Source organism: Cloeon dipterum, chromosome 3, assembly GCF_949628265.1.
Source record: "Cloeon dipterum chromosome 3, ieCloDipt1.1, whole genome shotgun sequence".
Lineage (NCBI taxonomy): Eukaryota > Metazoa > Arthropoda > Insecta > Ephemeroptera > Baetidae > Cloeon > Cloeon dipterum.
This window is the reverse complement of record NC_088788.1, coordinates 16,817,928-16,843,455: the sequence shown is the minus strand read 5'-3', so window position 1 is coordinate 16,843,455 and position 25,528 is coordinate 16,817,928. Positions and strand designations below refer to the sequence as shown.

Below are 25,528 nucleotides of genomic sequence, written 5' to 3'. Positions count from 1 at the left end.
AACACCAGTGGCGAAAGCAAAGCATTTCAGTGCGTGGCTATACACTCAATTAGTTCTGAGCCATCGGTCGCTACACCCATTCTTTCACGTTTCACCAGAATTTTTTCGATTGAGGTTCGGTGATATCTTTCTACATCAGAGGGGAATCGCTATGTCGCAATTGAATTAAGCGTCTGATAACAGCGCCGGCCCATTTGTCCCTGAATTTGCGCGATTCTTTGATTATCTCAAGAATAAGATAAAACGGTTCATTCTTTCGCAGTGATGCTTGGCGTTGTAAAACAGCACCAGCCAGCTGAGAATTTGGTGGGCGAAGTCAATAATTACTGCACAGTCAGCAGCATTTTGCCCATGGAGGACCAACCTGCTCTTCTTCGGTGAGTACTGAAAGTGGTTAATTTTGACAATGACAATCCAGTTCTTGTCAGAAGCATAACATCTGGTTAATCCGAGCCTATATACTATTCAGTTTATTATTCCCGTGATTATTGAAATTTTGGCTGAGGGCCTGATAGATAATTACACTAAATTTTTCCTTATTTTTAAACTGTTTACTAAGAAGATCTTGGTAAAAATACAATTATATAGATTGAAAATTTTGGTTCTTAGAATCTGCTGATACAATATATTTAGTTCACGCACAACATTATTTACTGGATAGTTCAGACAACTATTTCAAGTAAAGTTGTACAGAAAATTTGTGGATAATGATTTTATCCATTGTTGAAATACTCTATAAAATTGGTGAGATATTATGTCTAGTTTTCCTAGGTTTTTTGCCGCTTAAATTTGCGAGAAAATCAGCTGCAAAGTTTGCATGCTAATCAAGAAGCAAGCCTTGTAAAATTTTAAAATCACGATTCATTTCACCAGAAGGGAGATTTAGCTCACAATTCGCACACCGTTGAAAAGATCCTGACGATAGGAGTCGAAACTTATTGAAAAACACTGCGACTAATAAAATAACCGTATATTTTTATTAAGAAATAGGCAAAATCTGAAATTGAATTTTTACGATTTGGTCTTAATTTGATAATTGCACATAGTATCAGAGAATTATTATTAAAAAAACAGGTTCATCAACAGCTAATTCAATTTAATTTTAATTTTTGCCCAATATCGTATAACTTATATACGTTAGCAAAAACATCAGAAAATAAGATGAAGTTGACATTTTTTGTGTAGTCAAGAAGTAAAAAATAGCGAAAGGAGGAGCTTCAGTTCAACATTTATTTGAAAACCAGAAACTTGACCATTTGGCATAGTTTCCAACATCCCCCGTGGAAAGAAAAGGAAATCTAAACCCCCTCGGGTATTTGCGGATTGTAAGTTTCCATTCTGCTCGATGAGTTGTTCAGATTAAAAATGCATCACTCTCGGAATAACTTGGATGCTAGTTAGAAAACTCTGCTCTTTGTGTTATTCCAATCCAAGGCCCTGCGATTTTTCGCCAGCACTCCTCCACTAGCAGCTAATGAATAAGAAATGCACACGCAATGAAATTCTTAACGGCCCACCGAGCAGCAGTGGAAAAAACGTTTACATTTTTCTCTCCGGAGCGAAACAAACCGATGATGATGCCGCGAGTGGAGCAGCTTGCTTTTAATATTGCACGCCGCGGTGCACGTTATTCGCCGCCGGATCAACAATAAAAAAGACGCCACAAATACTTAAGAGGCGCACGCGGTGCTTTTTGCATCCTGCGAGGCCATAAAAGCCAAAGACGCACTGCGTACTGCTCAGTGAGAGGCCAACAGCACAAACGTTCCACTTGGGATTTGTTTCCTCGCGGTGGGATTAATTACGGAATTTATTGTACTAGGGGATGGAAATACCTTTTCTGCATTGCTCATATGAAAAATAAAAATAGAAATAATGATATTTATTTAGCTTATAATTTGATAGAGAAAATCAATCCAGGTGAAATAATAAAACAAATTAAATTAATGAAAAAATGAATGTATAATTTGTTTATCGCTTGAGTGTAAAACAATCATAATATAGCCTATCAGAAAATGATAAAAAACGTCCGAACACGATTTCCCATTGGCGGCTTCAAATAAGGTTACAGTATGTTTTTATCACAGTTCAAGAAATGATAAAATGCAAGAGGTAAATCACCGTAGTTGATACAAAAACATTCATTGTTCACAGTTGTGTTGATATTGTTTGTTTTTACAAATTAAAAAGTGGAAGCCATATGGTAGGCGTGTCGTGTAGACACATTGTCAAGGCTGTTAGTGAAAAAGCCAGTTCTAGTCAACCATTAAAGGAGTGACAAAAGTTAAGCATCTAATTAAGACATTTTAACAAGCTATTTTTGAATAAATTTTGCATCATTTAGTGTGAAGATGACCCACATAAAGAAGCCCGAGTGAGCCAGGTTGAGTGAGCCTTCATTTCATGGATTAAGACAGAAAGATTACCCTCATTTCAATAATCTATATATTTTAATTATTCTAATGTTTGCAAATAATTCATTTTCAAATATAAATCGAAAATAAAATCAAGATATTTTTGCTTGACCTGGAATGATAGGAATGAAAATTTCTGTAATCGCTAAATCAAATTCCGCTCCTTTTGGACCCTTCAAATGACACAAAGGTTGGCACGTACTCCTTTTTGGAATAAGCACCCCCGGCTTATAATATGTATATATCTACTCTCCTTTGTTAGCATCAATTTCCTTTTCTCTGGAAGTGCGCGCATTTGGCGGAAACTTTTCCCCTTTCAAGCGAAATCAGATCAAGCTGGGGAACCGTCATCAATGCGTTATCACTCCATGGTGTGCGGTATGGCATAATAAAAAGAAACGCCGGGGCCGGCCGAAAGCAAAACCAGCTGGTGAGCGAAGAAAGTTTCGGCCACGCGCACACGCACACACTCACACACACAGAAATCCCGCAGACTCGATGAATAATTCAGGACTATTTCACACACCTCGGAGATGTGATTCGGGCAGCGGAAAAGTTTGTCGTGCATAACGTCTGGTGGAAAAGGCTGGGAAAAATAAGCGGTGCAGGTGGATGACAGTATTGTTTGCTGAGCGTTTATTTATACACTTTCGTTTGAGGGCTTTGTGCGTATTTGGTCAATTTATCACCGAACGCTTGTTCCACACAAAAGACACGTGTGACAACGGAATTCGTAATCCCGGCTTGGGAAGAGCGCAAGGTGCAACAAAAAATACGCCGAGCTCACTTATAAATATGGATTCTCCAGCGGTGGATGAAGTTTTTGCGTTTTTAAATTTGTTTGAGCTTCCAATCGTTGCGGGACCATCGAATGAGCGAAAATTATGCAATTTTAACCCTTTTGAACCATAATGAAAAAGTTCAAGAATATCTAAATCTCAGCTGAATAGAACCGGATTTTTGATTCTTCTGATACTAAAATCAGGTCCCCTAATTTCTAGCTATTTTTTAATTGTTTTATTTGATTTCGGTCAGAAATGCATTTTTCAGCAAAAGAAATGATTTGATTGCGAATTTTTGAATATTTAATTCAATGAGACTGAAATCCAGCAATGAAACTACACAAAAACTGAGCGAGTTGTTCACCATTGCTTCTTTTAATTTTCTGGTTAAAGAAGAAAAATTCTAGCGCTTATTCGTAAAATGAAACATATATTTAAAACCATCCGAAAATTATCTGGCATAATATACGACAAGAAAATTCATTGACTTTAAATTTTCAAAATTATGAAAATGCTTATTTTAAAAATAATTTGAGACGATACAGTTTTAAACTTATTTTGGTTATTATTGTGTTAATTGGGAAAAAGCTGGGAAAAAATATAAATATACATAAAAATATTCGAATAACTAGCGTTAAAAAAACTTTCAACTCTAGATTCAAAATGAACTTTTGCGTCATGAAAATGATGCGCGCTGCTGTTTTGAATTTATTCCCAGTGTTTGCAAAAAAGTTCAGTGCCTGGCTAATTAGCATACAAATTCATTAGGTTTTCCGTGGCGCAAACAACACGGCTTCTCTTTGTTTACTGCTGCAAAAAGTGCATTTGCGTCAGTGGGCACATATAGACGGCGCGCGACAAAAGCAAAGCTTTGCTTGAAAAACATCGCCAGGATGCAGACTGCTCTTGTTAATTAGCATTGCAAACGAATCGATCATAATTGTGGCAGACGAAAACAACACTGTTCCAGATGTAAATGCAGCAGTTTGAAAAAATATGACCGCGAAGAAAAAAGAAGGAAATTCTCTGGAGAGAAGCTTTGGTATTTGCATTAGGCTCGCTTCTCGGATTTCCTCGCACTGTTTGAGTAACCGCTTTTGACACACTTGCATAATGTTTATCTTGCCGAACTCGGCAGGATCAATGTTTTACGGGTTATAAGTTTCCCCTTTCACTTATGCTTTAAAAAGCAAATAATACTGAATTTTAGGAACTTTACTCTCGGTGTGCATCTTATCGCCGTGACAATTGTTTATTCAACAAAACTCCAAGAAATCCATCAAGTCAATGCACAAACCAATCCTAAAGGATTCAGTTATAAGCCAAAATTTACCAAGATAGCACTTTAAATCCCTTAATTTTTTTTAGAAAGGTGGCTGCAAAGCTGGCACGTTTTTCAAATAAGGCAAATAATAAGTGAGGATCAACCTCTCCTTATACTTAAAATCTTATTTTCACAACAAAGATAGTTTCCCCAAAACTTAATCATACACCGTTTGATAGATCTCGACGAGAGGAATCTAAATCTGCTGCCATAAAGATAGATGTCAAAGTACATTTTGAAGAAAATTGGCTAAAATTTGAATTGTTGCAAGGTCCTCTTTCAAAGGAAATTGTGATAAAACGACTAGTTTTCAAGTTTTGCTCAGTTTCTTTGTTAAATTTACCTGTGCAACACATTTTACACGATTTTGAAAAATATTAAATTTGGTTCAAAATGAATATTATAATATGCTTATCTCAGACAAAAAAGGAATAAAAAAACACAGTTAAAATCCTCTGACAAGACCTTTTATGCAACAATTTTTAAATACAATTTATAAAAAAATAAATACATATATAATAGGGTTTCATAAAAAGGCACAGCTCTTGGCGCTTGTAAACTGTACTTCTCGTTTTTGCTTTTGGACAAAGTTTGTCGATCTTATTACAATTGGGAAACGGGAGTGGATTGAAGAAAATAGTTTATTTATTATTTCTGCATTTGAAAAGTGACAAGAGTGTGATGGATGTCAACTGTGTTTATTTTAAAAATTCACAAATGGTAAAAATTGCAGGTGTATCAATTAGCTAAAAGTTTCAATCTTCCGTTATGCACCTCTTTGGCTATTATAAGTTCAAAAGAAGAAGAGGAAAATCGATATTTTAGAAATTTTATTATTATAAAAGCACACCGTCGGGATTCGTCTTGATGTTTCCTGACAATCAATGCGCTTTTAGTTCCTATATCGCCAATTTTATTATTGTATGTTGCGAGCCAAGAGTATAATTATTATTTTTTTTAAATTGACACCATGACATAGTCTTGTCAGTCTGTGAAACATTAAAATAGAGCTTTATCCAATAAAAATTAAATAAATAGTGCCTTTTAGGAATTCGCGGCTAATGAATGGCAGTGCTCATGCGTAGCGAGCTGCAGCCCTCGCAGCATCCCTCGCTCCCTAGAGAGGGCGAGATCGATATTATATTCCTCTCCGCCATACTCGCTTTTTTCTGGCGGGCGAAAATATTCGCACGGCTCGCTCTCGAGCGGGAAATAGAGGCGAAGTCGGTTAGGTTTCGCGCTTTTGGGCTCCCGCCGATTATTCGAGTGCGATTTTCGGCACTCAAAGCGAGTTGGAGATATCAAGACTGACACGCATCGTGTGAAGAAAGCATGGAAACGTGAGTATTATTATCTCCACTCTCTTTTAGTCAGGGAGTTCGAAACGCAATGCCACGTGATGTTGTTTACTGTGTTCCCTTCAGATTTATAAATTGTACAACCATGATACGTATCTGTTTTAAATCCGATGCAGCATAAACGAAATCTCACATTAAAAAGGCCACACATCAAAGGGAAAGAATGCACATTTGTCGCGCACTGAATACCTCGGCAGCTGGGGAAAATGAATAGAAGAGAAAGAAAATTAACTATCGCGAAATTATATTTATAAAAAATATGCTACGTATTGAATGAAATAAAAGGAATAATAATGAGACCATGTGTATAGCATGTATAGCAGTTGTCCATAATAGAGAAATAAATTATTTGATTAATTTATTTAATTTTTAACCGGACATAACAATTAATAATAAAACTTTTCGACTCCAACATTTTGACTAGGTGGTGAATTTTCATTTTTTCCTACTTTTCAAATTATAAAATTTCAGTGTAATTTTAATTTAACGGAGATCACTATGAATAAAAAATTGCAGTCACCTATAATTTCTTAAATAATCTTTTTGAAGGGATGTTAAGAAAATTACATTTTGAATATACACTTTACCATAAAAAATTATTAAAATGAGATGTTAATATCCTATTATTCACAAGCAAATGAATTTTCAACCCTTAATTATCTTAATCCTCATTTTTCAGAATTTTATTTCAATGCTGCGGCCAAACTATCTTGAAAAATTTCCTATTTCATCCAGATATTGTAATTTTCCTATTTTTTAACACACGTCTTAAATAAGAAAGAAAAGCACAGAAGTAGTTTGATTTCTTCAATGAACAAACGCTTCTACGAACAGTGCGGGTCTTTCGGGGACTAAAACTGTCAGTAGTACCATTTATTCCCTCGCAGATGTCCTGCTTTCTGCAGCACGCTGTTTAGAGCGCCTCTTTCGTCAATATACAAAACTACCAACACAAAACATCGCATTAAGTTGGAGTTTTTCCTTAATTTTACCTTACCAAATCGCCAAGTAAATCTGAAAAATCCATGAAAATAGAGAAAAACTATCACAGATTATCACCTAGTGTCCAAATTTTAGTTTCAAAGCTCGTAAACTGTAAAAGATCGCGAGAATCCGGTCATATGGGCAAGGCCCGAGTCACATGGTCGGCGCCGGCCAATGAGGTCCTCAGGCTGGTTGGCCGTGTGTCGTCATTGCTATTGAGCCGAGGCTGGGACGAAAAAGAGAAGAATTAACTCTTTGGCTAGTTAACCCAACAGCAAGGACTAGTTCGGTGCGTCGCAAGACCTACTCGTATCAACCCAGCGACCACAGACCTTACAAAGGTGAGCTCAGGTCACACCCTCACGCCTTTGTCACGCGAAAACCACGCAGCTTTCAAAATGCAATTGATTCAGGTCAATCACTCGCAGTCGCAATCGAACTGCGATTGTGTGGTTTTGCGACAGCAATTATTATTTTCACGTAGCATTAATTCACTCAGCATTCTGTGTTTCCCTAACGAAGCACTTTTTTGATGAGAGAATCGTAACCTTGGCCGGTTCTTACAATTAATTTTGCATTTCGCAACAATTTTGTTTTTCTCGTAACTGTGCGCTCGCCTCGCAGCAGTTTACGTTCGCAATAAGGAGCAGTTATCTTGTCAAACTGGATACAAGTGACTCACTCCAACAGACACGGATGTGCAGTGCACAGCACGCAAAATTCGTGAACAGGAAAATAATTCGTTGCAGATGATTATTTCGTTTTATCTTTACCGGGATCATTCGTGGGATTGAGACACCAATAAATAATTTTCGAAACTCTTGCCTCATCTAGCTTACTTAATTTTTCAACAAAATAAAAATATTTTTACAATAAACGATTTTTAATTAGTATTGATATTTTGTTTAACAGTTTTAAAAACTCGTTTGGTAAAATTAAATCTGCTGAGATTGAAAAATTGGATCTCACAATCAACTACAATAATTTTTACTCACAATGTGAACTTAGCCCAAACCGATCTCAAGGTGAGACTTAAGTTTTGAGTGTTTATTTTGTCAAACGACACAGTCATATCGAAAATTTGAAAATCAAAATTAACAATTCTGCAATAAATTTTCCTGATTGGGGCAAAGAAAAGGTCCGAGACTCGTTTGTGGAACGGATCAATAACAGACTGAGCCATCGTCTTGGGCTCATTCCAGGTCCTTGAACCCCGATTTCGCTAATGATTCTGATCGATACGATGAAAAGTTCCATCAACATTTATTTGCATTTAAAGATTTTTGATTCCACTCTAGCGTGACCTGAATTGCCATCAAGTTTTTGATCAAATTGTTGCGTTGTCTACCACCAAGAGCAGTTGTTTCAAATTTTAACACCAGATTCAACTTTGGATGCAACGTTGAAAAATCTGGTAAAACTTCCGCATTCTAATAGTTGTTCTTGTAAATAAAAAAATAAAACAGTCTCGTTAGATTCGAATGACTAGTAATCGGCCAAAGTGTATTATTAATCCAATTTTTAAAAGCAAAAAAAAAAACGAATCTAAACTAGCCTGCTCGTGTCCAGCTGCATTCCGTGCACGGTTTTCGGCATTTTGTCGCATGCTGCATGGTTTTTGTTTGCACCCTTTTGAATTTAATTTGATTTAATTCGAAAGACGGAGCCCGCCTGCAGAATTTTTTTTATGAGTTCAGCGTTTGGCTTATGAAATTCACCTTTAGGATAAGGAAAGATGCCTGCAGGCCTAGGAACTTCGTACAGCTCTCTGTCCGAGGATGTGTACAAGTCGACGACCACCTCGGCCGCCCCCGACAAGTTCAATGTGCTGGACTCGATGAAGAAGGCCTTCCAGCAAAATTTCAAAGGTGGCTCCAGCATACTGAACAGTATCGGGGGTGGGCCGGGGGCCAGGGCTCGCCACTCCAACTCGCTCGACACGGTCAGTCTGCACGCCGACGAGCCCACGCCCATTATCATTGGCAGGTAACGCTCACAACCACACACACACACACACACTTGACACCCTTGCTACCCGAATCCTTCTCGGCGAGAGCCCCTCTTTCCGGCACTCGACCGCTCAAAAATGTCGACAAAAGCCCTCGACTTTCAGGTGGAACGTGGTAAATATTTACCAGAGCATGGTTTCAAAACTGTGCTCTGTGCTACCAAAAATATTTTGGGTTCGTGCCGCTATATAATGCATTTTTTTGCTTCAAAAGTGTAGATTTTCATTAAATTAAATTAAAAAGACCAGTAACATTTTCTATTTTCGCATCAGATCTAAGTTACGAAGTAAAACTTAAGGATAGCGTCTTATGGGGATCATCGTTTGAATTTTTAAAAAATTCAATCTTGTAATTTGGTATACGGACTCTTTTTGACAAAACAAATCAATGGATGTGGGTTTTTTAATATTTCACCAAATCCTGATTTTAAACGATTTCTTATGCAAGAGTATGGCACATTGTTTCTTGAAAACAAAATATACAATTCAAATAAGTTATACTGTTTTTATTTATTAAATTTAATTTATACTACATGTTAAATTATAAGTGTCAAATATTTAAATTAATAAATAAGAAATACACAGCAAACTTTGTGTATAAAATTGAAACGTTAGAGGGGCCATGCAAAATGTTATCTCTATGATTGTGTGTCCAGGAAATTCTAAAAGTAATAAATGACCCCATCAATAGATTCATCTCTTTACCAAAAATCATCATGATAGATTTTTATTTTTATCTTAAAAACTTAATAAGATGTGTAAATATTGTGCTAGTAGAACAAAAAATTAATATCACATTCCACCTTTAATTCGAGTGGTAGTTATTACTATTATTAACCAGATAATAAAATAACTTCCCAAAATATTGCAAGTCACTAATCGTTCTTCTAACAATAATCTTTCTTCCGGTTAATCTGGTCCTGTTACAACTTTTTATCAGCACGTTTATAATTAAAACTTGCCGATAATACACACCTTTCTTCTTTCAGTCAGATAAGTGTTACTCAATATTTGTTTGAGTTATTCAACTTTAGTCCACATTCGATTTGCGTCCTTCCTTGAACGTTTATTGATCAAACTGCAACGCAAGCCATTTATAATGCCGCTTTTTTATTAAAGTATATTGTTGTGTCTCCATATTGGCCGCTTCTTGCACCTTGAGTTTAGTTTGCTGCATGCTAGTGTGCACTAAGTAGCTCTTGCACAAAATTATGGTGTTTTCCAAGTTACGGTACATTTTAGCGGGGTAATTGCGTTCACAACTCAACCACAATATTCACTCACGACTCTGTACAAAGAAACAGTGTTTTGAATAGGCGAATTTCATTCTAGGGATAGCAGAAGGATGCCCAGCTCAGCCGAAGAGACTGCCCTCTTGGGGTAAGACAAAACAGAAGCACCTTTCAAAAAACCGGGCACTCTTTACGAGGTGGTTGGATGCGCACTGTTCTGTCTCTCTCACTCATAATATGCTTTCCACAGCAAATTGGTAGAAATTTTGACAGCGCGTGGACCGGCGAATTGCTCTCGCGAAATCTCTTTTGTCAACAAGCGCGTGTATATTCTGAAGATTATCACTAATTACTCAGCTCTCAACTACTGTTGTTGCCCCGGCTGGGCGGTATGGCCTTGCTCGATTTGCCGCCCTCTTAGAGGTCGCCCTCTAATTTGAAGAATGAACTCACTCGCCTCCCGTTTTGCGTCATTTGGTTGGACGCTCGCAAGAAATTATCGACCCATTTTCAGCCATAACCGAGCCACGAAATGGTTTATTGTTTCACGTACGCGAACAAAAGCAATTCAGCTAGCCACCCGTTTGTCTGCCCCATTTCGTTTATTGTCACTTTTATTGGACCAACTTTCCGGTTTGGCCCTCCGCGCACTTTAAATTTTTATCTTATCACGAAGATTGGGAATTTATGACGACCGATTTTTTCCCTAAGCGTCTGATTTACTTTTAGACACCAAATGAGCACAAATCACGATATTTTCAAACTGGAACCTCTCTTAAAACCGTCTAATTCTCTTGAAAAGCCAGACAAAACTATTAAAATTAAATATTCACAATTCTCTTGTTGTTTGGTCAAGTCTTTTTTCAACATTGTTGATCCAAAAATCATACTAGCTGAGTTTGGCCAGTGTGTTTTGTGTAAACAGAAAATTTTCTAAACAAATATCTTACTCGGTCAAGCTGAAAGGTCATTTCCTGATCTTTTTAAAGTGGATTTGAACCAAGAAAATTTAGTTTTGAATTAAATTTATCAAAATTCTCCTCTAAGCCCTTTTAAAACTGATTAAATAATTGCAACCAACAAAAATTAATATTTTTGACAGTAAAATCGGTGGAAAAAATTATTACTGTTCAAATTGGCTTCAAAATCGTCTTAAATTCCCAACCATACTTATCAGAACTAATTTTAAATCTTTCAGTTCAGTTAATGCAAGCATCGTATTATGCCCCAGTTCTCTTGAACGTAAATATACATGTCACAACCATAAATCTCTAACATTTTCTCGCTTCTATTACTAACATTAGCCTAAGCACACAATTATTTTAATCACGTTGTCTTCACCAACGAAACAATTGAATCAAATCAGTAAAGCCAGACTGAATCATAATTGTATTGTTTCACTATTGTCCGTCGTACCAACCGGCTGGCTGAAAAATTATTCAAGTGGCGTCTCTCTTCTTTCTTGTTCCACAGACTGCACTCGAGTGGCATTAGGTTTCCTAATGTTTACAGTTGACATTTCTTATCACAGCAAACAGGAGCGGTGTGCGAGAGGTTACAATAATAACTCTAGCGTGTGCTAATAAATATGTGGCATACCAATTACCAGTATATAAGATTGGAAAAATTATGTGTTTGAAGAGTACGCCTGCCTTTTTTGTGTGTGCCTCCCTCTACCAAGATATACATAGTTTCCGATAGCTGCATGATTGAAATTGAGCATGAAAAGTGAAAGACCGTTTTAAATAATTGAACGCTTCGTCATTACATAGTTTTTTTTAATTCTTTGTGAAAAAAAATTGAGGAAATATAAATAAACCGTCAATCCGTCAGAAAATATAAAGGTTTCTGTACTAAAATGATTGAAGTGGAATATTACAGGGCAATAATTGTAATTTATTTGAATTTGCTGACTTCAATTAGAAATTGATCAGATAATGAGTTTCAATCATTATCTCTACAGTTTATCAATCGAATCAGGACCGAGCAATAGTTTAACTTAAGAATCTGCCATTTTTCAATGGTTTTTCGTTTGATTTTGATTCCTTTTGTCGCGATCCATCCAACAGTGTGCGAATGTTTGATTTGCTAATTTTCCCTAATTTTGAGTAACAAATCGTGATTTTACAATGATACAGATATTGATTAGCATGCAAACATTGGAGCTGATTTTTTTTCAGAAATTTTAAAGCCAACCTATTAAAATTTTAGTCTTTACTCAACTCTCAGAGCAAATGAGCAAATGGTGAAGGCTAAAATAATTTTTGTGATTTGTTTGTAGTGCTCATACCCAGCAGTTAGATCGTTTCATGAAGGACTTATGCATTTACCAGCAGTTGCTATGAATATAATTTGTTATACCATTTTATGAAATCCTTTAAAAACTGTAAATCGTGTAAAACAATATATCCTATAATTATGAGAGCCAATATCATTCGATTAATTTTTAATGTGGAGTGTCTGCCCGCATAGCAAGAGCAGGTTTCAATTGCAATTGCAAACGCGCAATACGACGATCAGCCGCGCGTATGAATCATTGATTGAGCTGCGGGCAGGTTGTCGCGCGTCGTCTGCCAATTTATTCATATTCCATATGCGTCTCATTTTTTTCTAAAGCACCTACGAGCCGGCGTCCTCCATTCATCGTTAAATGCAAACAAGCGGGCAGACGGGAAGGCATTTAAACGCCCAATAGATTGCGAAACGGCGTTCTCCACAGGGGTGAGATATGCGCCTGCCAGGCAAGCACCGATTCGAACGAACGAACAAAACACGGCTGCGGGCGTGGAAAGAGGTCGGCGGAATAAAGTGAGCGAGCGAGCCGCAGTAATGCTGCAGCTGATCGATATACAAGACGTGGGTGGCTCACTGGGTCGGTCGGGAGGGTGACGGGGTGGCCCCAGACATCACGATATCCCGTGAATGTGTGCGGATTCAGGTGCCGCCGCCTGCATGCCGTGGTGAGCGCAATACGGCACGTCTGCTGCTGCCACCAGCCTCGCATAATTTCATGACGCAAGTCCCCTGAACGGAGGAAAATATCGAACCGATCGAATCAGAAAAAAAGAATTGTAGGAGCTCAAATTATCTCTATGTCTGCCGTGTACACGCTCTTAACTACGCGTGTTTTAAAAAAGCCACACGTCAATAAGTCATGATGGTAAAATCAGCAGTAAAAATTCTGAGTAGCTTAAAAATGCTACGCTATAATTATCCCTTTTTGACAGGGGTTGCAATTTCGTCCGTCGAGTTTTTTCCACGACTGTTTTTTTTCTGATCAAAAACGGCAAGAAGTCATGATTTTTCCCAGAAGATTTTGCACTAATGTTCTTGGCTAATTACCAAAAATTTGCAAGTCTAAAAGCTCAATGATGGACTTTTGTAAATTAGATGGTTACATAATTTTTAAGTCATTTTGGATGTCGAAAATACGGAAGATTCTCATGAAATCCTTCAAAAATGTATTAGTAACATTTTCGTTGGTTATAATCATTGGAGCTAATGATGTTTTCTGTTAATTTATTCAACATTTTATACTTAATACATTCATTCATTGGAAAATATTTAGTGTCTCTGGTTAAAGTAATGCAAAAACGCAAAAGCTAAAAAACAGGTGAAAAAATCAATGAAACCCACCCTAATCAAAATGATCTTAACTTTGCTATTCATGGTTATTGTTAAATTTTTATCATTCCGACTTCAAATAATGATTTTGGGCGTCTCATGATAGCCAAAAGATACAATAATTTTGGCAATTTTCTTCACATTTTCAGTCGCATAGTAATGGACATTCACTGCTTTGAATCATTAAATACAATTCTTCAAAAATCGGTTATTTAATTCAAAATATATAACATTGTACCCTTTTTTCATTTTCTGTTCACTCTTTTGAAAAACCTTGCTTTTTGTCAGGGACATTTAATCACATATTATGCAATTGTAGATTTTTCTCTTCTCTGTTTTGCCTTCACTCCAATCCTGCTGGCCTTGGTTAATTTAAATTCAAGTCGTCGTCTTTCGTTTAAATATTGGAGGTACACCTGCGATCTAAAGTCAGTCTGACTCTGCTGCAAATCGCGGACAGATGGTATATAAGCCGTGGCGGAGAAGCCACTCGAGCGCGCCATTCGCCGGTTCGCTGTTTGCGTGACAGTGTCAATTAAAGCCAGGCATTCCGTAAGCCGGCATCGATTTTCCACCGGCTAACAAGGAGAAAAGATGCTACTGATTTTCTTAGAAGCACCCTTTCCGGCTTATTCAGAGCTGATTTTTGCTTTGTATCCGTGTTTTTGAATTATTGCTGGCGATGGTCGTGTCGAGCAGGCCATTAGTGTAATTAAATGGGCTCCATACTCCTTTCTGGCAGCCGTTCAAATATCGCTTGGTCTGGTCGTTGCTCTATTTTCCGCTCCATGATAAAGCACCAGGGCAAAAACCGTTCTAATCGATAGCGCAAACGTTTCCTCAAATTAGAGCTCTGGCGCGAGAGCATAATATGTCAAATGCAAATAAATAATCGAAATTTAATGCTCTTCCAAGGCACTTAAGAAAAGAACCGCGCATCGGCGATGTGCGATATTTTTTATTCCATGCATGCATGTAAAATTGATTTGTGTCGGTTCAGTGGCTGAGTCCAAAGGTTGCTCGGCTGCACCAGACGATGACCATTGACCTGATTGCGTAATATTGGAGAGCTCCTGACTCGGTACACTTTCTCCTTATTAGCGGTGACAATGCCAACATTTATAGTCATCTCAAATTGAAACATTAAACACATCTGTAACATGTTACAAACACTGTTCCTCATATTGTGTGATTTTTTTTATAAAAGGGAATAAGTTTGTTCTGCTGTTCATTTCAAAATAAATAGATAGTGATAAAATAACTCCATTTTTTAGACTTTCGGAAAAAGCATTTTTTTAATGTACAAAAATTTACAATAGGTAATACCAAGAAATTTTTCCACCGCACAAAATTTCTGTGTCCTACATGAGAAGCCAGAAAACGGAGTAAACAAAAAATTAACAAAAAACGCACCAGAGTATTTTAAAATAAGGTTTTTTCTATTTAGTCCTTAGCCCAGGGCTTTTTAAATTACGTTGATGCATTAATGACGGTTCAAGTTGTCAACAGTTTTTTCTAGAGCTTTTAAGCTCAAGGTTGTTTCGATTATTGCACAATTTAAATGGGTAAACAGGAAATTTAAATTACTTAACGCATGAGCTGGTCTTTTTCTGGAGTGAGCTTCCTCCAATGAGGCCCGTGCGCCCATGCCCATGAAGAGTTTTCGAGAATTGTTCGCTCTCAGAGGGTCGTCTCTCTCGAAAGAGGCGAACCGATAAAAAGATCTCAAGTCTTCACAAAAAATTTTAATTATCAGGCCCTATAATATCCGTGTATAGAAATTGATTAAAAATAAATTTTAGCATGGAAATTTCCAAAATTTACATAATAAAATACCTATCGTCTAAAAAACGGACTTATCGAGTTCTTGTTTTTTTCTGAAAAATAGCCTGAGGAAACATAAACCCTGAATTATTTACCTCGATCCCCTTTCTTCACTCTTTTTTAAATTTCATTTGAAATTAAGTAATTGAAATCAAATTATTTATATACTAACGTAAGTCTCGTCCTTATGAAATATATGCCAAGTAATTTTTAATAACATTAACATTCATAATTGTGCGTTAAGAATCTAGGAGGATACGTAGGTCTACGGTGTTTAGATTAAACGCATTAAGTAACAGCTAAGCTAGAACTCGGAACGAGCCTTCTACCACTGCAAAACATTTTCCCCAGAAATGGAAACAAACTCCTCCATTGGACTCATGGGATGTGTGTTTCAAGTTGGTCAATTGCTGCCTAGAGATTAGAGCTCTGCAGATTTTACAGCAAGGACGTATTTTCCTATTCCAGATCTGCATCGCTGTGTGGTTTGAATTCAAAAATGCCGCAGAGAAAACGGAGACAACTCCAATATATTTGACGCGCGCTTAATTAGAGTTGCAGCTGCCGCCATGCCTTGTAGACTGCTAAATATTTCACTCGGGTGCGTGCGAATCGACTCGCAACCCTTGCCAAAATTTACCCCGATAGCCCGCACCCCTCGCAGCATCTGTTGCAACAGTAAAACGAGCAACCCAGAGCTGGCTCGTGCGCCACGCATTGACCCATATTTTGCAGTAATTCGCGTCTCGGAACCTCGGAAGCCAGACAAATAAACAATTGGATCTGTCAAGAACTGATATAATTTTTCATATGTTGATGCCCACCGTGAATCGTGATTACAGCACAATGCCCAGCGACAGCATGGACGACATTGAGCTCAAGAACATCCAGCTGCAGTTCCCCACTGCGCGCACCCTCTCGAGGGATGACACCAACACCACAGAGGAGCAGGTCATGACCGAAAAGGGCTCCATCCTGGTCGCCATCCAGGGTGACCGCCGCAAACCTGCCATCATGTCTTTCCACGACATCGGCCTCAACTGTACCCGACGTGCATGCTCTTGTCCTCTTAAAGACTGACCATTTTTTCCTTTTGCAGACATTGCCAATTTCCAAGCGTTCTTCAACTACATCGACATGAGGGCCCTACTGGAAAACTTCTGCGTGTATCACGTCAACGCCCCAGGACAGGAGGAGGGTGCTCCAGCCTTGCCTGAGGAGTGAGTACTTGTTTGCTTGTCTTAGAGCTACAAATTTTCATTAAACAGCAATTTTTTATTAAATTAACAGCAACACAGGGGAAGTGCACCTTTTAATCTGAAAATTAAGTTGTTTGTTTTCGATAGTTATATAGTTTTTGATAAAAGATGACAATTTTCCAAAGTAATAATTCGTTGTCGTTAATTTACAAGTCAAAATTTTAGGAAATATTAAGCTGCCATAATTTCTTGAAAATTGGCAACATTTCAACAACCTTTAAATTGTTGTAAACGAATCAAATTATGTTACTTTTGGAAAGTTCGTAATTTTTCAAAAATATTCTGGGAAAATCATGTGCAGAAATGAAACGGCTTGAAGTTGAGTTTTAATTTATTCTTAGATCATTTTCATAAAATCAAGCTTAACTTTACTGTAATTATTTTAAAATTTTGGGTTGAATAACTGGGAAATAAGAGTCAATTTTTCAAACGGCCTCTCCGGGAAATTAGGAAGAGGAAATTAGTTGAAAATGGCATATTTTTATCAGCTTTTCAAATTTGCCAAAAGAATTTCTCAAGCACTCATAGATTTTTGTCTGCTCTGCCAAAATAAATTCCCTTGTGCAAAACCACATTAAACTGTGACGAAAAAGCAGTTTCCTTGTTTATGACATTCTAAATAGTGATTTAAAATACGCTAAAACCACACCTTTGCTTGTAATCCACACACTCACATGATAAGACAACTACTGCGCCTCACTTTAAAACCCGTGTTGAGCGTTGCAGCAGGGAGTCGCAAGGGAAAACATGTGACCCATTACTACTGCTTAGTTAGAGCTCTCAGCTTGCTCTAAACAGCTGAGTGCTAATTGCTTTAAAATGAATCATCAAATCAATTTCTTTTAGCAGGATGCATATTGCTCATTCTAGGTGACGATATTTGGCGCCTTTTCCTGCGTGTGAAACAATAATATTGCTCAACTGCCGTGCATCTGGGTCATTTTCCCATACAAAATAACCAAAATACATTATGGCGCTTTCTTATCTCCTGGGTGCTGAAATTCATGATGGAGAATTAAGACGTTTTTTGACAAGCGAATTTACAATTTTTAAAAAATTATCGATTATCAGCGTTAAAAAACTTTGACTTTGAATTTCTCAAAAAGGAAAAAAAATGTATTCCGAACTCAATCCACTTGGTAATACGGTAAATTTCATGTTGTTGCACACCGTAGGTGTCTAATAAATATTCTGATCTAATAAAGATACCAATATTTATAATGTTATTACCACACAAATAGGTCACATTTTGGCTAATTTTGATTTTAAAAATGTTACTAGAGTATGCTAGAATTTTTTGAAAACTTGATAGGTCTGCTTTTTGTAACCTTTAACCTGCGATGTTGGTAACCACAGGCAAATTTTAATTGAATATTTTTCCAGCTACATCTATCCTACCATGGATGAACTCGCTGACATGCTCAACATTGTGATGGCACACTACAATCTCAAAAGTGTAATTGGCTTTGGCGTAGGCGCTGGCGCAAATATTTTGGCGAGGTTTGCTCTGAACTACCCAAACAAGGTAAGTTAATTTGAAACAAAGTGAATAATAACCCTTACTCGATATGTTAAGGTGGAGTGTATGTGCCTGATCAACTGCGCCTCGACCCAAGCTGGCTGGATCGAGTGGGGATATCAGAAAATGAACCTGCGCAACCTGCGAGCCAAGGGGATGACCGAAGGCGTGCGCGACTACCTCATGTGGCACCACTTTGGAAAGGTTTGTATTAATGTGGTCACTGACAAAGCAGTATTTACCTTCTTACCACTCAATATTTCCCTTTTTTGTGCATTTTATTTCCTCTTTTGGTAAAAATATTGGAAAAGAGTGTTTAAGAAATAATGCAGTAGTGTTTCAAAATATAAAATATAGATTTTTGTAAATAGCAAATTTAGCTAGTTATAAAATTAAAAATGCAGTTTGTTGAAATAGGATTTTAAGGATTCATAAAAAATAAATGCAGGTATTTTAAAGAAAACGTGCATTTTGAAAACTAGGACATTCAGGTTGATTTTATTTACTAGCAATATTTTATTAAAAATGAAATCAGTTTTTAAAATTGCATTTTAACGAAGTTTTCACACTGCTGATGAGTTGTATTTATTCTCTGACCAGGGCACAGATGAGCGCAACCACGACCTTGTTGAGGTGTACAAGCAGTACTTTGAGCGGCACGTGCAGCCGGTCAACCTGGCACTCTTCATCGACAGTTACATCCGCCGCTCAGACCTGAGCATCTCCCGAGAGACCGACCCTGGCAAGAAGAACGAGAACACACTGCGCATGTCTGTCATGAACATCACAGGCGCCTTCAGCCCTCATATCGACGACACGGTCACTCTCAACGGACGTTTGGACCCCACCAACTCCACTTGGATGAAGGTTTGTAATTTTCCTGCTAATCATATATGTTTGATGATTCCTCTGGAAATTAAATGAAATGGACAGGGAATATGGAAAGTTAAATGCTAAATATCCATCATTTTGTAAATCAGTGGCACTATAATTTATTTGTTTTTAAAATTAATTTTGTAAAATAGGTGAAAATATTGCGATTAGACGATTTTAGCTTTTCATGGGACTTTGATGAAAATGAAAAATAAAAATGTGGTTTCTGCTCAATTTATTCGAAATTTGGTTCATAGATAATGTTTGATGAGACAAATTGATCAACGGGTAATTTTTAACATTAAAAAAACAAGAAAAACTTAAATTTCCCCGTTCAAATTTGTTCAGGCCTTTGTAAGTTATAATTGTTAATCTGACAGCTAAAATTAAAAAAAAATGAATAAATTTCATACAGTTACGTATTAACCCAAATTTTCTTGGCGTTTATTTTCATTTCAGGAAAAAAACAAACTAAATATCTTTTAATAGAGTTAGTTAAATTTTCCTCCACTGATAAAAAAAAATATTTTGAATTACTGTAAATCATTTCATGGTATTTTACATTTAATATCCTTTTCTGCCGACATTTTAAACTGATGTAATTAATGTTGCAGATTCAAGATTGCGGCATGGTGCTGGAAGAGCAGCCAGGAAAGGTTTGCGAAGCTTTTCGTCTGTTCCTGCAAGGCCAGGGCTATGGTAAGTGCGTGACTCCTCAGTAGTGGTGGTGCAGCCGCAACTAAATGTCTTTGAAAATCTTTTAAATCACACTGTACAGTAGTGAATAGCAAGAATATTATGCGTCTGATTCGTTTGAGATATGAGAGATACAAATTTGAATTTACTTGGCTTCGCTATCGAAAAGTCATCTCAGAGAGTTCCAAGCAGAAAGGACCACTGTTTTCCTCTTAATTTACATAATTATTGCATCTAGAAAACAGTACTAAACTGTTTTCTCTCTCAATTGGGGCAAGGCAGAGTTATATTTATATTTGTTCGATTACATTTTATTATTTCTCAAAAAGCACTCACATAATTATTAACATGTCATGTCAGCAATCATTACAAAATGCTTTTTGCCAAACTGTTTTTATTTGTTTTACACTGGTTCATGAGGAATATATAACCGTGGTATGTATCTCCTTTGGAATTATTTGTGAATCATATAAGCGCACTCTTTGGTTACCGTTTGTATACAATTGTGCATCTTCCTCATTTCATTTTGTTGTAAAATCTTACTTGCGAGTCGAAAATCTCTCCTTGAACCCACGATTACTTTCCTTCGGTTCTGGATTTGGAGCTTTGTAACGATTTTGTAAATAATATGTTTCTCTAAGTTGCTTGTAAATTTTTCAATAGTTTACATTTGAAAGAAAAACAAGGCTGCCATGCATTAAATGTTAGATGGAATTTTCTAGAGATAGCGAGGAAAGGCATGCGTCCGTCAGATTCATTATTATTCCTGACATTTATTTTGGTCATGGATTTAACTTTTGTTTTCTCTTATGCTTTCTTAAGCTGTGGCACTCGGGAGGAAGTTGTCGTCAGCCTCAGTCGAAGGTAAAATGTCGCTCGGCAGCAATTAACCTTCATTCCCCATTCCTCCACAAATCACACTCAGTCAGTGTTCAATCAGCAGTTGAACTTCATTCATTAGTAAGTGCTTCTTTTATTTTGCAACTTGTATAAAATATATTTATGTGTCTACTTTACTCTCTCTTCCGTCCACCCTAAATGGACGATTTTTTTAAATTTTTACTCTAAATGTGGTGAGCATGATCGGTTCTCTGTCTTTCTGCATTTTAAAATTGTGTAGTTCCTCATCAATGTCATTTGAGAGTAGAAAAATGGCACGAAGGGGACTCAGGTACTCACTTTTACTCACTCTTTTCTTCACTCGCTCATTCTGCATGTTCTATTCGTTTTTTTTATTTTATTTTGGTCTGTTACCTTCAATGACGGAGTTAAGGGTTTTTCTTGAAATAATGTTATTTCGAACATTATTCAAAATCTCAAATGATGTTAAGGACAATCCCCGTGAAAGGAATTAATCGTTAATCGGTAGGGTTGAGAATTTTATATAAAATATAAATAACTGAAATTTTTGAATTTTTGCCTAAAAATGGTAAAACTTCTTGCGTAAGAAAATATTAAAAAAAAATAGTTTCGAATGAAAAATGCAACCATTCCTTTATCAAATCTGCACCTCACGAAAAATATTAATAATTATTTATCGGCATTCCTCTAATTTGTTGGTGTAAGTCAATTTTAACCTTAAGTCACTCTTTCATTTCGGTCTTAACTTATAATTTATTCTGATTTCTTTTGTTCATAGAATAATTTGGAATCTGGAATGCATGCTAGCAAATTTTTAGTTTTTTAATGGTGAGGATTGTGTGCCATTTCTGGCCCAAAATGCACAAGTTTACATGTTCTGCTTGCTCTTATTGCAGGACTCTACACAATCGGAAAAGGCAAAATGGCCAAAACGTGTCGTCAGGCGACCACGTCTGTGTCTCTGGATGGCATTGACAGTGCCGTCGCCAATATCCATATCACCGAAAATCCCATCTCAGAGGCTGCAGTCTGTTAAGCGCCGGCGTCTCTCATCTAGAACACAAGCAAGCGACCATCAACACACGCAGAAGCACTCGCAGCAGCTTTTTGGATCACTGAGAAAATTGTTGTGTTTTTGTACAATCCGTTGGCCTACTCAATGTCACTGCGATGGTCCATTGGGGATAGTGAGTTTATTGTTAAAACAAGAATAAGAAAGATAACGTAATAGTGATCTAGTTGCGCAACACACCCTCCTCGAGACAAGTAAAAATGAGCCGAGAATCACGGAATAAATTAATGGAAAACACACTGCTTCTAGTCAATGTCTTGAAATGCTTGCTGCCTCGATTCTTACTGAGCATTTAATTTGTTTCTTTCCTCCTCTTAATTAATTCGTCTTGACCACAGCAGAGCCTTTTCTTGTGATAGACCATTTAGCAAGTTGGACGCCAAGTCTTCACAATACCAGATTAAATAATTCGTAGCCGATAGGCAGTGTTGTTACATTGATAAGTGGGCGACCGGGAAAGAACTGATGATGGATTTTGCATAACTGTTATTTCAAATTATGCATTGCTGGGTGGACACGTGTTTTCTATAGGATGTACATGTTTTGCCCATGTTTTCTTTCTTTACAAAAATAACATATGGTAATTATGGCAGTAGATTCAAATTCAGTTGCCAAGCTCGTCTTTTGTAAGATTTTGTGCAACTCTCACTGAGGAACGAATCACCAAGTCGAGTATGTTTTAATTTTAGTTTTATATTTTAAGGTTCCAACTTATACATTTGTCTTGTGGTTCTCTTTGGATTAAACTGATCGTGTACAGCATTAGTTCTAGTTCATTTTACCTTATTTTATCATTAATTTTGTGTCGGCTAAAATAAAATTTATACAGATATTTGAAAATACCCATCAAACTAGCGCATTTTATTTGACATCCGCCACAAGTAAACTATCTAAGAATGTTAAACCAACATCCGCGCCCTGGTGGCAATTTTAATTTAGAACTTTCTTCTTAAATTTCTTAAAAATGTATTTTATGCTCTCATAATTATGTATATTATTTTGAATAAATGCCAGACATTTTTTGGAGGTCAACTTTTTTATGGTTTCTCCAAAAAAAAAAATAATAATTGGCCATCTTAGTTTGGTTTATTGTTGATATTGTTTAGTTTTGAACTTTAAAACATTTCAAACACAAATTTCGGAGTATTCTAACAAAATGAAACAAAATTGAATACAAATAAAAAAATGGCGTATCAACGAATTTTGAGCAGGATTTTGTTCTCGTCAGCACGATCTATACACTGGTGTTTGAATAATTAAAGATGTTAATTTCCCTTTTTGGTGAGATAAATCATGATTTTACAATAAGGAGACAATGCTCACCTCTTGATTAGCATACCAATTTGCAGCAGATTTTCTATTTTCTCAGAAATATATAGATTTCAATCATTGAAAATATAAGTTACTTCCAAATTTTATTTTAAGTGGTATATTATTTTAGTTCTGCAGTACATTCATTTTTAATTTTTTAGATTTAATAAAAATTTGTCCTTCTCATAAGAGTGTTTTATTTAACATTAAAAGCTGGTTAAAATCAGAGTACGGCGGAGTTTGAGCAGCCTTCATCGATTTCATTCACAAAAAGCTGTGCCAACGCTTTTGGGAAGATTCGCATACTTTCCAAGAAATAGCCGACGTGTTCGCGCTGCACAAGGTTCAAACGAAGCCCTTTGGACTTTGGACCAATAGGCGCCGACCATTTCTCCCCCTCCATCGCGTAAACACGCGGTCGCAGCATTCAAAACACTCAGTCAAGTTTTCGCTGCTGCTGAGCCAAGAGGGATCGCTGCCGATCGTCTGTAGCGTCACATTTTGCTTTGCCGAAAGCGCCGAAACTCGAGAGTGTCAGTTTTTGTGCTAGACCTTTTCGAATCTGTGAACTTCAAGAGATGCGAGCCGCGGCCGCCGAATCAGGATAATCGGCTGGCGAGTGTTGAAAATCCAATCGAATCAGCGAGCCACCATGCTGTCGGCGCCGATCGTCGTCTTCCTCGCGGCCTGCTTCGTCGTCGGCCACGCCGTCATCGTCGAAAGAGGTTCGTCCACTATTTAATTTTTATTTCTTCACCTTCGGAAGCGACGAAAAAGCGCGACCGTGTGTCCCTCCCGCGGCTGAAACTTCTTAATTCACGCTCGGCTGGGCACACTCATAAGGTCTCCCTACCCTCGCTTCAGGTTCTCTGCTGCATTCATTCGCTCTGTGTGCAAGGAGCAGCCTTCTCCATGTTTTTACACACACAGCACTCTTTGTATGTATTTTATGTGCGGCTGCTGCTTCTCTTTCGTGCCAGTATTTCACGCTTGCCAGCTCTTCTCTCATCAACAAACCGCGCCACTCGTTTTAATTATGTATTTCCCATTATTTCGCCAAGGACTGTGCGCTATCGAGGAAGGAGACGAAAATTTGCGCTTCCCTGGAAATTTTAAATTGACATCAGACAAGGAAGGAATCATATATATTATTGTTTTGGGATCTGAATTTTTACACTACCTATGTACACTGATATTAAAATTGAAAAAGCCGTTGTTGGAATTTTCAACGATATCAGGACGATTTTGGAGCACTGAAACGCCTATGATTTTGGTTAAAATGACTTAAAATTGCACTAGTGCTCATTTGATGGTCCTCAGAAAAAATAAATTTCAAATCACATAGACCCAACAATATTTCCTAAGAAACTATTGCGAAAGCACGCACAACATGACCTGCTGGTGTCTGGTGTCAACAGATAACGTCAATCTTTCCTTGTAGTTTGTTATTTGACGAGTACAGTACTGCCTCTGCATTTTTTAATCGGATGCTGGTGTTTGCCCAACCTTTGCTATAATATGAACCAATTTTGTGACACCATCATCACCTCCAATTTCTCGCTTGTGTATATAGTGTTTATCTGAGCTTGCAACTTGCGACGCACCTCGTATTGTGAGACTGATAAAAGAAATTCTAAACTAAAAACCAGATTATTTTAACTGCTTGATAATAATTGCAGCTAAACACTCATCGTCAAAGTCGTGGAGTTTTATTTTATTGAATGTTTTCAGTTAAAGAAAATGATTCTCACCATGATAGCGTAAAATCCTGAGAGCCGATTTTTTAATCACATGGTTGTATTAAATTTTTATTATTATTTATTTGTGTAAAAGTAAAAAATTCAGACTTAACAACACGATGACGTAACTAATTTCAAATAATTAACGGATAAAACATTAATTGCCTAGAAGTTAATATTAAAAATTAGTTGAATGTAAAATTTGTTGACAATTCCCAGGGCGATGTTCATTAGGTTTCATTTTGTGGGTTAATAGAGTCCTCTTGACGTTGAGTGAAGCAGTACACATCATAAAGCTTGGCAGCCACTGTCTGTGTACAAGGGATGCTTTCAACCCTGGGCCGCGGCATACCTCTCCCCTATGCAACTCAGGGCTCAGGTCGCTGTTATTCTGTTATTCACCCTCACTCTTTGAATGCATTTTTTTCCTTTGTGTACTAGGCCTATTGTGTACTACTGCGTGTATCTCTGCTGCTTGGGAAAAGGTGTACAGTCGCGCGAAAAGTTTCCTTCCTCCCCTGGCTGTGCGAGAATAAAATCGCTATCTGCCGCGGGAATTCCAGGTGGTGGATCCGCTTTATGGTGTCCTAATTGCACACGCTAGTGAGAATTTTTGTTTCATCTGGTGCTAATGGAGTGCAGGCGGTT

The 25,528-nt window shown here is 37.2% G+C and overlaps 2 protein-coding genes across 12 annotated transcripts in view; both read left to right on the top strand.

Moving 5' to 3' along the window:
* MESK2 (misexpression suppressor of KSR 2) lies at positions 1–22,681 on the top strand. 11 transcript variants are annotated; one of them, XR_010574706.1, is made up of 12 exons: positions 7,046–7,203; positions 8,587–8,848; positions 10,203–10,250; positions 16,393–16,592; positions 16,650–16,770; positions 18,193–18,334; positions 18,386–18,532; positions 18,929–19,195; positions 19,816–19,900; positions 20,720–20,857; positions 21,537–21,586; positions 21,655–21,795. XR_010574706.1 is itself a non-coding variant. In XM_065483067.1 (12 exons), exons 2-11 carry the CDS (start codon positions 8,598–8,600, stop codon positions 21,539–21,541), a joined length of 1,308 nt encoding a protein of 435 aa, XP_065339139.1. In that variant the 5' UTR covers positions 7,046–7,203; positions 8,587–8,597; the 3' UTR covers positions 21,542–21,586; positions 21,655–21,795. The 11 variants fall into 11 exon arrangements, 9 of the variants coding, with proteins under 9 accessions (XP_065339142.1, XP_065339143.1, XP_065339145.1 ...); XM_065483067.1 differs by having other exon boundaries at positions 20,720–20,761; XR_010574707.1 differs by lacking the exon at positions 21,537–21,586 and having other exon boundaries at positions 21,655–21,796.
* Positions 22,682–23,579: 898 nt separating this feature from the next.
* Positions 23,580–25,528, top strand: part of Egfr (epidermal growth factor receptor) — a 92,712-nt gene continuing 90,763 nt past the window's right edge. The window contains exon 1 of the mRNA XM_065483063.1: positions 23,580–23,866. Coding sequence (XP_065339135.1) covers positions 23,794–23,866 — 73 coding nt within the window. The 5' untranslated portion in view covers positions 23,580–23,793. The remainder of the gene's footprint in view (positions 23,867–25,528) is intronic.

What these genes read in the sequence shown, in the direction of transcription:
- MESK2 (XM_065483064.1), top strand. Translation starts at nt 8,598, where the DNA reads ATGCCTGCAGGCCTAGGAACTTCGTACAGCTCTCTGTCCGAGGATGTG. An exon ending in GCTCCAGCCTTGCCTGAGGA is followed by an intron (nt 16,771 to 18,192) that starts GTGAGTACTTGT and finishes ATATTTTTCCAG; the next exon opens with CTACATCTATCCTACCATGG. An exon ending in GTCGTCAGCCTCAGTCGAAG is followed by an intron (nt 20,762 to 21,654) that starts GTAAAATGTCGC and finishes CTCTTATTGCAG; the next exon opens with GACTCTACACAATCGGAAAA.